Below are 16,625 nucleotides of genomic sequence, written 5' to 3'. Positions count from 1 at the left end.
ACATCCTTGTAAATCTTCTCTTCACCCTTTCTATGGTTTCCACGTCCTTCCTGTCATGAGGCGACCAGAACTGAGCACAGTACTCCAAGTGGGGTACGACCAGGGTCCTATATAGCTGCAACATTTCCTCTTGGCTCTAAAACTCAATCCCACGATTGATAAAGTCTAATTGTTCAGACTTTCATCTAATGCTTTTACAAAATTGAATACACCACAACATTTACTCAGTAAAGTGAAGTTTATGGTCATGCTCACGTGTACAGGTACAATACAAATAAAATTGCCAGGGCATTACAGTCAAATGTAATGTAATTTACACAAAAATGGACCATACAATGAAAACAATCTTTGCTAAAGCAACAAAAAGAAAGACCCAATCAAAGACTAGTCCATGGCAGTGCAAGAGTTGGTCAGTAGTGTTCTGAGGTAGGGCTAGGTTTGTGCAGATCTGTTCAAGGACCTGATGTGTACAGTAAGCTTAATGTCAGTGTGACGCTTCCCATCACTCCCTTAAAGATGATCACAACTTGTAGGATGAGGCACCTTAGAATGCAAAAAAAAAAACTAAGAGCATGAACAGTTGGATAAAAAGGAAAGCAGAAAGAGTCTCTGGCCTTCTCAATGAGACTCATAGATAAGGTGGAAGATGACAGTCTTTTCTCCAGGCTAGGGGAATCCAAATCCTGGGGGTATAGGTTTAGGGTGAGAGGGGAAAGATTTAAGTAGGACCTGAGGGGTGGTGAGTATATGTATAGAGCCACTAGAAGCAGGTACTATGATATCCTATAGGAAACACTTGGCTAGCTACATGGAGGGACAAGTACATTTGAGAGGAATTTGTACTGAACAGAGGAAACAGAGCTGTGTGTTGTGGGCATCATGTCAGAATGGGGTGAAGGGCCTGCATCGGTGCTATATCTCTGGGTTCTCTGACTAATCAACATCACTTGCTGATTGGCAGCAGAGTCTTTCAGTGCTCATTCCTTGTATGTGCATTAGCACTATCAAGGTTTTAACATCTGTGATAGTTCACCTTAAAAGTGTCCAAATGCACATCGGGCAATGATTAGTACATCCAAAAAAATGGTGTTAACAACTCCACCGATGTTATTTATGAATTTCCAAGTACTCTGATTTTGACAGCAGGTATAACTTTTCACTTTAGAGCCCTGACCTTTGGAGAAAGTATGATTCAGTTCATAACATGCATTGAAATTTTGATAATCACACTGGGAGAGCACAAAAATCCATGACATAAATTCAAGTTTGCTGTACATACTGCATCTTCTTAATTTGCTTCCATTGCTTCTAGGAGTCCTGTGAATATCTTAAATTTCTAAGAGATGATTTGCACAATAGTTTTAGCCTATATCACACCTTGAACAGCACCAATTATTCACAGATGTTAACTTCTCGATGAAGGCAATACCAGAGAAACAAGTCAACATTTAAATAATGAAGCTGTCATATTCCATTGTAACATGAATGTGCAGGACGCCATTAGTAATCAGAATCAGTTTTCTTATCACTATTATATTACATGAAATTTGTCGCTTTTCAGAAGCAGTGCAGTGCAAGACATAAAAATTACTATAATTTTTATAATCAGATTCATTATGTCCCATTAGCATCCCTTTGCATAACATGAAAAGAAATTTCTCGATGACCTCTCTTCAGTGGATCAGCTGACTAGACTTAAGCTTGATAGCTTCTAACATCATGTTTTTTGTAACCTGTTCACCTTAATGAGCAAAGCTCTCTTCTTAATAAGCCTCTTCATATTCTCTGATGCAGGCTTATGTTCTCATCTTTGTCTGGTATTCCACCATCCTCAACTATGAAAACTTACCAGTATAACTGATGGGTTGAGTTTATGAAACAGAAAGTCAGTTACTTCTTGCCAACATTAAGAGAGAATTATCATGATTTGTTTACATCTTAACTAATTATCACTTATCTTTAGACCTTATCTGCTCAAGTTAAGATTTTGAAAAGGCTGCCTCTCTTTTTTTGTCGGAACCTGACAAGAAATCCCATATTTTGTAGTTAGTTTCAATTCTGTATCACAAATGCAACCAGCTCCGCAAAGCATAATCCCAGTGTTACCTCAAGATTTTTCACTGTGGTTTCAGTTATGAAAACCTGATGACTTGCCAATTTTCACACAGTATGATTGGTGATGGATGAACAAATATTAATGTGTTAAAGAGGCGATAAGCAGAAACACTGTTATTGTTTCTGGTGATAATTGATACTACCAACTCTTTTGCAATGTCAGTCTCATGCTACAGAGACACAGCAGATTGTGCATCTCTCTCACAGCTTTACCCAACCAAGTTCAGTCCTGACTTCCAATGCGGCAACCTGCAATTCTAATGTAAGATTTGAAGACAATGATGAAAATAATAATAATAATAATAATAATAATAATAAAAATACTTTATTGATTCTGACTGGGAAATACTTTTGTTACAGAAGCAACATTTAAACACACTAAACAGTGTGCAGACTTAACTAATAATAAAGTACAGATTAATAATATGTGCAATAATAATGTACAAAATAATAAAACAGAAACTATTTTACTATGTTGTGTGCTCTCTTGTCACACAGAGATGAACTGTTATATATGATTATTGCATTTGGAAGGTAAGATTTTCTGTAACGATCCTTATGACAGTGGAGCTCAATGAGTCTTTTTGAAAGGGTGCTTATTCATTAGGTCGTGGAGAGGATGTGCCAGGTTGTCCATAATGGATAACAGTTTGTTGAGTGACTTCCTGAAAAGATTCTCCCAGTAACCAAGTTTGCTCCAGCTGGTTGGGTTTCCTCCAACATTCCACTATCGTGCTGAATGTTAGGTTGACTAGCTACTGTAAATTATCAACAGTGTTACTAATGTGGGAGAATCGGGTGGGAGGGGGAGGTTGTTAAAGTTGATGTGTGGGACAATGGGTTGTAGGGAAATAAGTAAACATTAGACAGAGTCATAGAGTTATACATCACAGAATTTGCCTTTCAGCTCAATGGAATCTCAGTTCACTCAGCAAATTAATGCTCGCCCCTTTGATGAATGTTATTAATTCCCTTCAGCACATCCTCACTGTAGCTGCAGTGGGTCCTATCTACAAAATGTAGAGCAGTTACTACTCGGACAGCACTCACAATCCCAGGCCCTCTATCACCAGGAAGAACAAGGAGCACAATCAAAATATTAGATGATATTACAGGAACTCCCTTCCAACAGCAAAATGGGATTCTCGTCATTGGAAGAACTGCAATGGTTCAAGGAGACAGCTCACAACGTCCCCCAAAGGCAATGGGGTGGCCAATAAATACCGCCTTTACTCTCATCACAAAAATGAACTAAAAGGAATGGGATATTGCTAGGATGGTGAGCAAATCCAGAATGTGGAGTTAATGGAAACATTGAGTGCAAGTGTACAGTCCTTCTCTAGAAAGCTGTGACTGTTGCATCATGCTCAATAAGAGAAGTGGAGCGAATGTAAGAGTGCAGGCCCATTGGTCAAACACTGGAAAAAACTGAGAAGGGGCCACTGTAAAGTAGCATATTATAGTAATCCTGACTTAGAAAGTCAAGTGAGTTATGAATGGAGAGGCAGCAGAGATTATTGAAGACAAATCACCTTTGATTAATATGCTGAGTTTGGTGATGAGTGTTTAAAAGGAGCACTGCCATAAGGAAACAGCAGCCATCATCAAGGGCCCCACCATCCAAGGCATGTTCTCTTCACACTACCACCATTGACAAGGAGGTACAGAAGCCTTAGGTCCTATGCCATCAGGTTCAGGAAAAGTTGCCACCCTTCAGCCATCAGATGCGGATAACTTCATTCACCTCAACTCTGAACTGACACCACAACCCACGGACTCAATTTCACAGACTCTGCAACTCATGTTCTCAGTATTGCTTATTTTTAAAAATTTGCACTATTTGTCTTTTGTGTATTGCTTGATTGTCAGTCTTTCTGTATAATTTTTTAAAATAAATTCTATTGTATATCTTTACTGCAAGAAGATGAATCTCAGGTTAGTATATGGTAACGTATACAGTACATACTTTCATAATAAATTTATTTTGACTTTGAAAGAAAAGGAGGCTGATCAATGATGCTGTTTCTATGGATTTTCAAAATACGTTTGACAATTTTATCAGGTGCATTTACAATTTAGCCAGCTTGGGAAAGAGAACCGAACAGCTCCTTTGAACTAGGTTAAGGGACATGGGTAATATGGAGCTGCGACTGTTCCCAAACCGTTCATTTTAAACAACAATCAAAGTGACAATAAAGCACAACTGAAAGAATCCAAGATGCAGCAAATGTCTTTCTGCTCTTTTTCCACAATAAATGAAAAAGTAGGATTTGGATGCTTTTTGCTGATGTTCAATGCTGAGTCACCAGATTAGCAAGAACCTGCCTAGTGAGGTCTTCCTGTCTTGCATATAAATACCAGTCAATGTCAGGCAGTGAAACATTCACTTGGTTATCAGACTGTGTTCATCATGGGAAAGGCAAGAACCACCTTGTATATGAACTAAATGAGAATTTTCCATGAACACCTGAGAAACTATTAACACAGATATGTTTCTTCCCACAGATCATCTTCTATGAGGACAGGAACTTCCAGGGTCGGCACTATGAGTGCAGCTCCGACTGTGCCGACCTCTCCCCTTACTTCAGCCGCTGTAACTCCATCCGTGTTGAGAGTGACTGGTGGGTGTTGTACGAGAGACCCAACTACATGGGATACCAGTATGTCCTGAGCAGGGGGGAGTATCCTGACTACCAGCGCTGGATGGGATTCAATGACACAATCAGGTCCTGTCGCACTTACCCTTACGTAAGTTCCAATATTTTGTCTGGCAATAAGTTTAGGGAGAGGATTTCATAAAATCCTTGAAAAATCCCCCTCTTCTGGTATGTTAAGCAGGCATGGAAAAACTTTTAACAGTGGAAAAGGTGAGCTATCTAATTGTGAGTTGCTATGTAGCTTGGGGATTGTAACTTAAAATGAACTATAAATTCATTTGTATTCTAAAGGTTATGAGACAGAATGTTCAGCCATGTCTAGGCGTCTATCCCTTGGAGAATGAAAGGTGGCCTTATAGAAATGTTTAGAATAGTTAAGATGGACAATAATGGTCTTTTCCACAGAGTAGGGGAGTCCAAAACTAGAGGGCATAGATATAGGAGAGGGATTTGAAATGCAGCTGAAGGAGAACTTCTTCACCAGAAGATGGTAAGCATATAGAACAAGCTGAAAGAAGAAGTGTTTGAGACACGTACAATTTCCGCATTTAAGAGGCACATGGAGGGGTGGGCTCAGAGGGATATGGGCTGAGTACAGGAAGTTGCTGCAAGCTGGGCTTGCATCGTAGTTGGCATGGCCTCATTGCTCTATAACTCCATTTCCCATTGACGTCTATGAATTGATGTTCAGACGTTGTGTACAATGAGTGAACAACCCAGTATAAGCCATTCCTGCCATAGAAATTGAAATTATTTTCAAAACAAAATGGCTAAAGCTGCTCTTTTTCTATTTCAGTACCAAGGAGGAAACTACAGGATGAGGATTTACGAGAGGCCTGACTTTCTGGGGCAGATGATGGAATTCATGGACGACTGTCCCTCTGTCTACGATCGTTTCCGTTACCGTGACATCCACTCCTGTCAGGTGATGGATGGTTACTGGATCTTCTATGAACATCCCAACTACAGAGGCCGACAGTACTTCCTGAGACCCGGGGAATACAGGAGATACAGTGACTGGGGTGGCTACAACTCAATGATCAGTTCTTTCAGACGCATGAGGGACTTCTAAAAGTTGCTCTTGAAAATCATTGTATCCTGTTTAAGTACTTATGGAGATAATAAAATACTGTTGATGATATTATCAGCTCATCTGATTTATTTTTATTGGCCTTCAACGGAAATCAAACAGAAAAGTAATTTGAAATTTTATATAATAAGATAGAAACATAAGTTTTGTAATGAATGATGATTCTCTGGATTCTCTATTCTAGAAGATTGTTCAGGCTATATCATTGAGATATTTAAAGAGGAGGACGAAACATTTTTGGAAGATTGGGGAATCAAGGAATGGGAGGTTGGCACAGAAGAGTTCCCAAGGCTAGGAATAGATCAGCCTTCTAAGAGAACTTTGAGGGCCAACTGACCAACTCCTATTCCTATATTCAAAGTTCCAAATCAAAGGAGAGACGTACACCCAGTTCACTTATACTTACCCTTTGATAAATGACCACATGAAGTCTACTAATGATGATATCTGCTTCTGCTTTGAGATAAATAGGAGATTAAGGAACAAAATTGAGTTAAGTATTAGTATTAAGATAAGCACTTTGAATGTTAGGAAGGGATGGTTTTGTTGAAACCCATAGCAGTTGGAAGGGGTGGGAAGGATTATAGAATTCTTGGAGAATGAAGAGTACAAGGTGAATTTGGTTTTGGTCTGAATATCAGTGGGAGGTCATGAAGAGGGAAGAGCGGGTGGTTTTAGGTAGTTTAGTTTATCCTTTAGCTATTTGTTCAATGCAAAGCAGTCTCAATGGGAAACTTAGATATGACTCAGGACTCTTCTTAAACAGTTTATTAAAGCCTTGATCTTATGGGTCAAACACAGCAAAGTAACAGGTCCTTTCAGCTCAATGGGCCCACAGTGGCCAGTTCCTCCCACATGATTTACTAACCTCTACTGCTTTAGAATGTGGGAGAAAACCAGCAGGAACCCACGCTGTCATGATGATAACATAAAAACTCTTTATCAGTACTTACTCTTTACCTTTAACGCTGTGTTACTGTGTCACCCCAATACTAACAAGCCCTATAAATAATACTAGATATGATCTTTCAGGAAATTGCTGGAGGTATATATAAAATATTGCAAACTATTGCACTTTAATATGACTTCTATATGCTGTTCCCTGCTATCCCTCTGATGCAGTTTCTGGCATCTCCCTCAGTACTTCTTACTCATCATCCAAAATTCAGACCGATAATAAGCAGATTAACGCTACCTTCCCTTTTGATATAAATCATGTGAAGTCAAATCAAGCTTATTGTGAGATACAGAAATACATTGAGGTACAGGTGCAATGAAAAAAATTTATTGCAGTAGCATCATGGCTCATAGGTACAGACAACACACCAAATATAAATTGCACATAAATGGTAAATAAAATTATATCATACTACACTGAATAACAAGACTGTGCCAAAGCAAAATATTTTGCAATCAATGACAAATGCTTGCTTGTACAATAAGTGACCCCCAAAGTTCTATTGCTGATATAGGGTAAGGGTTGTGTAGGTCAGTTCAAGAACCTGATAATTGTAGGAAAGTCGTTGTTCCTGAACCTGTTGGTGTAGAATTTCAGACTTCTGTACCTCCTGCTTGATAGTACCAACAAGAAAAAGGCAAGATACAGATGCTGGAGATCTTTGTGGAGATCAATGTCACCTTCTAGAGGACACCATCAGCCTCTTGTGTTTCTCTACCACCTCCCAATCCTATATGTCCCATGTGGAAATGTCTGCTACCCAACCATTAGTACAACAAAGTTTAAAAGTGATCATTAAAATGTGCTAATGGACATTTCTACTGTTGCAAATGCTGACTGAATGATGAACTGAATAAGAATTTTGCATCAGTCTTCACTGTGGAAGACACTAGCAGAATGGAGAACGTCCCAATGTGTTGGGGGCATGTTACATATGAAGTTACCATTACCAGAGAGATGGTTCATGGGAAAGTAAAAGGTCTGAAGGTAGATAAGTCACCTGGACCAGATGGTGTAAACACCAGTGTTCTGAAAGAGGTGGCTCAAGAGAATATGGAGGGTTTAGTAATGATCTTTCAAGAATCACTGGATTCTGGAATGTTTCTGAAAGACTGGAAAATTGCAAATGTCACTCCACTTTTTAAGGTGGGAGAGAAGCAGAAGAAAGGAAACTGTATGGTAGTTAGTCTGACCTCAGTGGTTGGGAAGGTGTTGGAGTTGATTATTAAGGATGAGGTCTCAGGGTACATGGAAGCACATGATAAAATAGGCCATAGTCAGCATGGTTTCCTCAAGGAAAATCTTGCCTTACAAATTTGTTGAAGTTCTTTGAAGAAATAACATACAGGATAGACAAGGAGGACCAGTAGATGTTGTGTACATGTATTTTCAGAAGAGCTTTGACAAGTGCCACACATGAGGATGCTCAACAAGCTATGAGCCCATGGTATTGCAGAAATGATTCTAGAACGGATAAAGCTGTGGCTGATAGGTAGGAGACAAAGCCGGGGAATCAAGGGAGCCTTTTCTGGTTGGCAGTCAGTGACTAGTGGTTTTCTACAGGCATCTGTGTTGGGACCAATTCTTTTTACGTTATATGTCAATAATTTGGATGATGGAATTAATGGCTTTGTTTTCAGACAACATGAAGACAGGTGTATGTGCAGGTAATTTTGAATATGTAGAGAGACTACAGAAGGACAGACTGATTAGGAAAATGGGCAAATAAATGGCAGATGGAATATAGTGTTTGGAATTGATTGGTAGAAGAAAGGGTCGACTATTTTCTGAATGGAGAGAAAATACTGAAAACTAAGGCACAAAGGTACTTGGGAGTCCTTGTCCAGAATGTGTTTGATAAGGTGTGGCATAAAACATTTATCCATAAGATAACGATGCATAGAGTTGGGGGTGATGTGTTAGCATGGATAGGGGATTTCTGCTAACGGAAAGCAGAGAGTTGGGATACATGGGTGTTACTCTGGTTTGCAATTAGTGGTGAGCAATGGCCCACAGGGGTTGGTGTTGGGCCTGCCACTGTTCACAATGTACATTAATGATCTGGAAGAGGGGACCGAGTGTAGTGTAGTTTGCGATGATACTAAATTGAGTGGAAAAGCAAATTGTGCAGAATATATGTAGAGTCTGCGGAGAGATTATAGGTAAGTTAATTGAGTGGACAAGAGTCTGGCAGATAGAATACAATGTTGGTAAACATGAGGTCGTCCACATTGAAAGGAAAACGGAAGAGCAGATTATTATTTAGATGGTAAAAAAAATCTGCAGCATGCTGCTCTGCAGAGGGACTTGGGAGTGCTTGTGTATGAATTACAGAAGACTGATTTGCAGGTGCAGCAGGCTATCAAGAAGGCAAATTAAATATTGGCTCTCATTGCTAGAGCGATTGAATTTAAGAGCAGGGAGGTTATGCTGCAATTGTACAGGGTACTGGTGAGGCCACACCTGGAGTACTGCATGAGGTTCTGGTCTCTTTACTTGAGAAAGGATATACAGTACTGGCTTTAGAGGCACTGCAGAGAAGGTTCACCAGGTTGCTTCTAGAGATGAAGGGGTTAGACTATGAGGAGAGATTGAATTGCTTGGGTCTGTACTCACTGAAATTCAGAAGAATGAGAGATCTTACACAAACATTTAAAATTATGAATGGGATCAATAGGATAGAGGCAGGAAAGTTATTTCCACAGGTAGGTGAGACAAAAACTAGGGGACATAGCCTCAAGGTTTGGGGAGTAGATTTAGGACAGAGATGAGGAGGGATTGCATTTTCCAGAGACTGGTGAATCTGCAGAATTTTCTGCCCAATGAAGCAGTAGAGGCTACCTCAGTAAATAAATTTAAGACAAGTTTGGATACATTTTTGCATAGTAGGGGAATTACGGTTCTGGGGAAAAGGCAGGTAGATGGAGAGGATTCCATGGCCAGATCAGCCACGATCCTATTGAAAGGTGGAGCAGGCTCGATGGGCCAGATGGTCTACTCCTGCTCCTAATTCTTATGTTCCTGTGTTCTTATCCCCTAAAGGTTAATTTGCAGGTTTAGTCTGTGGTGAGGGAAATCAAATGTGATGTTAGCATGTATTTCAGAGGACAAGGATATAAAAGCAAGGATGTAATTTTGAAAATTTATAAGGCACTGGTGAGGCTTCACTTGGAGCATAAGGAGCAATTTTGGGCCCCTTATTTTAAAAAGGATGTGCTGAAGCTGGAGAGGGTTCGAAGTGGTTCACAAAAGTTATTCCAGGATTGAACAGTTTGTTATATGAAGAGCGTTTGATGGCTCTGGGCCAGTATTTACTGGAATTCAGAAAAATGAGGGGTGACCTCATTGAAGCCTATTGATTGGTGAAAGGCCTTGACTGAGTGGATGCGGAGATGTTTCCTATGTTAGGAGAGTCAAAAGCTAGTGGATGCTAGCTCAGTATAAAGGGGTGTCCTTTTAGAACGGTGATGAGGAGAAATTTCTTTAGCCAGAGTGGGAAATCTGTGGAATTCTTTGCTATAAGCAGCTGTGGAGGCCAAGACTTTATGCATATTTAAGGCAGAGGTTGATTGGTCAGGGAATGAAGGAATATGGGGAGAAGGCAGGAAATTAGGCTTAGGGAGAAAATTGGATCAGCCATAATAAAATGGTGAAGCACACTCTATGGGCCAAAAGGCATAATTCTGCTCCTATATTTTATTGTCTAAGAGGACAGGGTCAGGTTCTGATGGTTTAGCAATAACTTCTTGATACTATAATATTATGAAAGGTATATGGAAAGTGTATCGTAGTTCAACATAGAAGCAGAATCTGAGGTAAAGTTGAAGCTCCTCAAATCCATATATTTTTGGTGGTTTTCAGTTAATCTGGAATTAAATTAAAGCAGAGCGCTGTGCAGGGATTTGCTTCTAAAAGTGGATGTAACAGGTATTAGAGCAGCAATTACCATTAGCTTGGGAACTTTTCCTCATGGCTTGTTGAGGGATACTAATGTTAGGACAGAAGGACCTTTCCAGATTTAAGTCACATTTCTGTGTTCTTTGAAGTAGAGTGAAGGATGATCTTATTGAAACAAATTATGCACTAAATCACACTACCAGGTTGATGTCAAAATCTTTCCACCACTAGAGTCCTTGGACTAGTTGCCATAGCTGCAAGATAAAGTAGTAATTACTTATTACTGCGCTGTTGAGAACTGAAACTGGCAAGCCAATGACCCAAAAAAGTCATAGCTAAAGACTGGGATAATCTCAGACGTAACCTCATTAAACAGAAAGATTTGTCCAGAGTGAAGGAATCTGATGGTTGACATTAGAGAGGTTTTTAAAATCATGAGAAGATGGATAAAGTGGAGGGTGAGAGTATTTTACACAGGGTATAGGAGTCTAACATTAGAGGACATAGGTTTAGGATGAGAGGGGAAAGTCGGGACCTGAGAAGCATGTTTTTCACAGAGTGTGGTAGGTATTTGGAACAAGTGACCAGAGGCAGGGAACATTTCAATGCTTACAGACACTGACACAGGTACACATGCGTTGACAACTGTTTTTATGAACCAACAAATTATCAGAGATAATCATTGATTTATTGGCCTTATTCACATCAGAAAAATGAATTAAAAGGAATGGGATATCACAAGGATGGAGAGGAAATCCAGAATGAGGAGGTAGTTGAAATGCTGAGTGTATGTGTACAGTTCTTCAGTGACAGGAGAGTGGAAGGCTTGGACTGTTCAACGTGTTCAACAAGAGAAGTGGAGCAAACATAATGAACGTCAGAGGTGGGAAAACTACAAGGAACCACTGCAAATGGCAATATTAACTCTACTTGGAGGATCAAATGGGTTATGAAGCGAGAGGCAGAAGAGATTATTGAAGATAAATCACATTTTTCTCATCTGGATGAATTTATTGATGAAAGAATAGAGGTGGCTGATCGGTGCTGTGGAGCAAACGCTTTGTTGATGGATTTTCAAAAGAAATATTTCAGTTTAGTCGGTCATGTCCTCAATGTAGGCAGTTTGGGAAAGAGAATGAAAACACTACCTTGACCATTGTGAATGGACCTGGGTGATACGCAGCTATGAATGTTCCTGAACTGTTTGGTTGAAACAACAATTGAAATGATAAGAAAGCACAACTGAAAGAATCCACGATGCAACAAATGTCTTTCTGTTGTTTTTCTACAATAAATGAAAAAAAGGATTTTGCTGCATTTTGCTGATGTCACCAGAACAACAAGAAACTGCCTAGTGAGGCCTTTCGACCCTGCATATAAATACCAGCTTGTGTTCGGCAGTGAAACATTCAGTTGGTTACCAGACTTACTGTGTTCAAAATGGGAAAGGCAAGGGCTACTCAGTAAATGAACTAAATGAGAATTCTCCATGAACACCTGAGCAACTATTAACACAGATATGCTTCTTCCCACAGATCATCTTCTACGAGGACAGGAACTTCCAGGGTCGGCACTATGAGTGCAGCTCCGACTGCGCTGACCTCTCCCCTTACTTCAGCCGCTGTAACTCCATCCGTGTTGACAGTGACTGGTGGGTGTTGTACGAGAGACCCAACTACATGGGATACCAGTATGTCCTGAGAAGGGGGGAGTATCCTGACTACCAGCGCTGGATGGGATTCAATGACACAATCAGGTCATGTCGCAGTTACCCATATGTAAGTTACAATTTTTTTTAGGGGATTTGATCCTTTACCGTTTGGCTCTGAAAATGGAGAAATTACCCAACAAGTGCCTAATCGACATGAAATATGCTCGAGTGTGTTAATAGGCAAGAGCATTTCGAGGTGAAGGAGGAGGTGGTCTGAGTTTCTTCAGCAGCATTAAGGTGGATAAGTCCCCAGGGCCTGGTGGAAAATACCTCTGGTTATTGACAGAGGCAAGGGATGGGATAGCTGGGACCTTGACCAACATCTCCACGTTTTTTCTACCCACCTGGAATATTGCATGCAGATTTGGTCACACCATTATACAAATGATGTTGTGAGTTTGGAGAGGGTGCAGGGTGCAGGCTGCAGGCGGCAGGGAGCTTTTCAGGATGTTGTCTGGATTACAGAGCATGTGCTGTAATGAGAGGCTGGACAAACTTGAATTACTTTTCCCTGGAGCAGCAGAGTTTGAGGGGAGATCTGATAGAGGTTTATAAGATTATAAGAGGCATAGATGTAGCAGACAGACAGCATCTTTTTTTCCCAAGTTTAAAATATCTCATACCAGAGGACATACATTTAATGTGAGAGGGTGTAAGTTCAAAGGAGATGTGAGGGGCAAGTTTTTCACAGTGGTGGGTGCCTGGAATAAGAGGCAGGTACATCAGGGACTTTTAAGAGATGTTTAGTTAGTTGCACGAATGTGAGGGAAATAGGAGGATATGGACAGAAGGGATTAGTTAAGTTGTCCTTCTAATTTAAATGATCAACTAAATTTAAATTTACCAATTTAATTGGTTATGTACAACATTGCAGGGCAAAGGGCCTATTCCTGTACACTACTTTTCCATGTTTTATGTTCGAAATGCAGAAATTCTCATATATTCTTCTGTGTTTTCCTTCCAGCATCAATGCCAGTTGGAAGCACTGTTGAGACAAATTGCTAGTTAAATGATCAATTTGCACAGACTTTAATTCCCACTGAAGTCAATATCCAGCTGATGAATTAGCGTTTAGATGTCGTGTACAATGACTGAATGATCTGCAAAATATCATTACTAAAAATGTATTTTTCCTATTCCAGTACCGAGGTGGAAACTACAGGATGAGGATTTACGAGAGGCCTGATTTTGCAGGGCAAATGATGGAATTCATGGACGATTGTCCCTCTGTCTACGATCATTTCCGTTACCGTGACATCCACTCCTGTCAGGTGATGGATGGTTACTGGATCTTCTATGAACAACCCAACTACAGAGGCCGACAGTACTTCCTGAGACCCGGGGAATACAGGAGATACAGTGACTGGGGTGGCTACAACTCAACTGTTGGGTCTTTCAGGCGCATGAGGGACTTCTAAAAGTTGCTCTTGAAAGATCTGATTTTATCTTGTTAAAATATTTATGGAGGCAATAAAATACCTTTGACAATCAACTCATTTGATTCATTTACTCTGATTCCACTGGAAATTCAGTCAAACAGTAATCATAAGCTAAGGATCACATTAAATTGTTTTACCACAGTTGGTTCCAGCTAACAGATAACTTCATGATGATTCATAGGAGGCAGAAAAATATAAAATTAATAGAAAGTTGTTCTTTGCCTCTTGTGTTATTGTGTTCATTGTGAGGCGTTGAGCTCCATTTCTGAATTTATTTCCAGTGAATTTAATGAGTACAAATATCTATCTTTATGATTTCCATGATTCTGATGGTTTTGTGAAATCACTTTACAAAAAGTATGAGCATCATAAATTAAGTCATGGAGTTAAACAGCACAGAAAGCAGCACTTTTACAAAACATGATGAATTCTACCAAAGTTGAGACCAGTGTAAACAGCAGGAAGACATGTCTGAAATCTGCTGGATAGATTAAACATATCTATGGTTCTGTGTGGGTGGAAGTTGAGTTGAAATTGATGTAGAATTACTGTATTTGTAGCTGTAGAATCTTTTGAGGAAAGTTAACTAAAAAAGAAATAAGAATTATTTTATCCTCAGTAAGCATGGATACATAAAAATGTAATAGACAGAAACATAAAGACAGATATTGAACGGCAAGTGGAAACACTTTTGGGAAACCAGGATATGGGGAAATGACTCAGAATTAAATCAAATCATTAGAAAGAGGAGACATAGGGTCTTGAATCATTATGGATAAAGCAAAGGATCTGCAAGGGTACAAAGACCCTGATGGATTTTGTATTGAGACCCCCACCCCAAACAGTAGTAAGGATGTGGTCTACAAATTACAATGGGAGATAGAAAATGCATGCTGGAAGGGCAATGCTACAATTGTCATGGGGGGTTTCAATATGCACTTAGATTGGGAAAATTAGTTTGGTGCCGATTTCTAAGAGGGGGAGTTTCTAGAAAGCCTTTGAGGAGGCTTTTTAAAGCAGCTTGTGGTTGAGTCCATTAGGAGAATAACCTATTCTTGATTGGGTGTTGTGCAATGAACCAGAATTTTGATTAGAGAGTTTAAGGAAAAAGAATCCACAGGGGAACTAAGCATAATACGATTGATTTCACCCTGAAATTTGGGAAGGAGAAGCTAAAGCAGATGTATTAGCATTCCAGTGGATTAAAGGGTATTACAGAGGAATGAAGTGGTTGAAAAAGTTTGGTATGAGTCCCCAACTCCTAAGAACTTTCTACAGGGGCACAATTGAGAGCATCCTGACTGGTTGTATCACTGCCTGGTATGGGAACTGTACCTCCCTCAATCGCAGGACTCTGCAGAGAGTGGTGTGGACAGCCCAGCACATCTGTAGATGTGAACTTCCCACTATTCAGGATATTTGCAGGTGTGTAAAAAGGACCCAAAGGATCACTGGGGACCCAAGTCACCCCAGCCACAAACTGCTCCAGCTGCTACCATCTGGGAAATGGTACCGCAGCATTAAAGCCAGGACCAACAGGCTCCAGGACAGCTTCTTCCACCAGGCCATCAGACTGATTATTTTATACTGATACAATTGTATTTCTATGTTATATTGACTGTCCTGTTGCTCGTACTATTTATTACAAATTACTATAAATTGCACATCACACATTTACACGGAGACATAATTTTTACACCTCATGTATGTGAAAGGTGTAAGAAATAAAGTCAAGTCAATTCAGTTCATCACCAGAAGCAGGATGCAGTGCTCCATGCAAGCATATGCAATTCTGATAAGAAGTACAAACTACGAAACTTAAATGAAAGCACAGCCCAGATAAATGAAGAAACTAATAACAAATTCTTTAATTCTGAAGAAGAACATGTTAACCAACGGATAAGCATGACCTGTCATGGAAGACATCCTCACGATCTGGGAGGAAAAGATGTGGAGAAGGAGACACGTAACATCTGGCTCAGAGTTGCAGACCTCTTCTCAGAATCATAGAAACATGGAAACATAGAAAACCTACAGCATAGTACAGGCCCTGTGGCCCACAAAGCTGTGCTGAACATGTCCTTATCCTAGAACTACCTAGGCTTATCCATAGCCCTCAATTTTTCTAAGCTCGCTTACTGAAGCAAAGTACCTCTTAAAGAATGCCTTGTGGTTTTCTTTAGTCCTGTCCTCCAAGGCCTTCTCATGGCCTCTTAATTCTTAAGCTCCTTCCTGCTAGCCTTATAATCTTCTAGATCTGTATCATTACCTAGTTTTTTGAACCTTTCGTAAGCTCTTCTTTTCTTCTTGACTAGATTTTCAACAGCCTCTGTACACCCTCGTTCCTGTACCCTGCCATCCTTTCCCTGTCTCATTGGAATGCACCTATGCAGAACCCCATGGAAATATCCCCTGAACATCTGCCACATTTCTTCCGTACATTTCCCTGAGAACATCTGTTTCCAATCTATGCTTCCAAGTTCCTGCCTGATAGCCTCATCTTTCCCCTTAGTCCAATTAAATGTTTCCCTAACTTGACTGTTTCTATCCCTCTCCAATACTGTGGCAAAGGAGATAGAATTGTGATCACTATCTCCAAAATGCTCTCCCACTGAGAGACCTGACACCTGACCAGGTTCATTTCCCAATACCAGATCAAGTACAGCCTCTCCTCTTGTAGGCTTATCTACATATTGTGTCATGAAACCTTCCTGAATACACCTAACAAACTCCACCCCACCTAAACCCCTCACTCTAG

The 16,625-nt window shown here is 40.1% G+C and overlaps 2 protein-coding genes across 2 annotated transcripts; both read left to right on the top strand.

Moving 5' to 3' along the window:
- Positions 1-1,104: 1,104 nt before the first annotated feature.
- Positions 1,105-5,844, top strand: LOC132392736 (gamma-crystallin S-1-like). The gene is made up of 3 exons (XM_059967033.1): positions 1,105-1,125; positions 4,621-4,867; positions 5,576-5,844. Exons 1-3 carry the CDS (start codon positions 1,105-1,107, stop codon positions 5,842-5,844), a joined length of 537 nt encoding a protein of 178 aa, XP_059823016.1.
- A 6,313-nt stretch (positions 5,845-12,157) lies between these two features.
- Positions 12,158-13,846, top strand: LOC132392105 (gamma-crystallin S-1-like). The gene is made up of 3 exons (XM_059965954.1): positions 12,158-12,166; positions 12,253-12,495; positions 13,571-13,846. Exons 1-3 carry the CDS (start codon positions 12,158-12,160, stop codon positions 13,844-13,846), a joined length of 528 nt encoding a protein of 175 aa, XP_059821937.1.
- The last annotated feature ends 2,779 nt before the right edge of the window (positions 13,847-16,625 follow it).

This window comes from Hypanus sabinus, chromosome 4 (assembly GCF_030144855.1).
Source record: "Hypanus sabinus isolate sHypSab1 chromosome 4, sHypSab1.hap1, whole genome shotgun sequence".
NCBI lineage: Eukaryota > Metazoa > Chordata > Chondrichthyes > Myliobatiformes > Dasyatidae > Hypanus > Hypanus sabinus.
This window is presented reverse-complemented; position numbering and strand designations above follow the sequence as displayed.

Coding starts and splice junctions, on each gene's coding strand:
- LOC132392736 (XM_059967033.1), top strand. CDS start 1,105: ATGTTATTTATGAATTTCCAA. Junction 1,126..4,620: donor TGTTATTTATGAATTTCCAA/GTACTCTGATTT, acceptor TTCTTCCCACAG/ATCATCTTCTATGAGGACAG. Junction 4,868..5,575: donor TCGCACTTACCCTTACGTAA/GTTCCAATATTT, acceptor TTCAGTACCAAG/GAGGAAACTACAGGATGAGG.
- LOC132392105 (XM_059965954.1), top strand. Junction 12,496..13,570: donor CATGTCGCAGTTACCCATAT/GTAAGTTACAAT, acceptor TTCCTATTCCAG/TACCGAGGTGGAAACTACAG.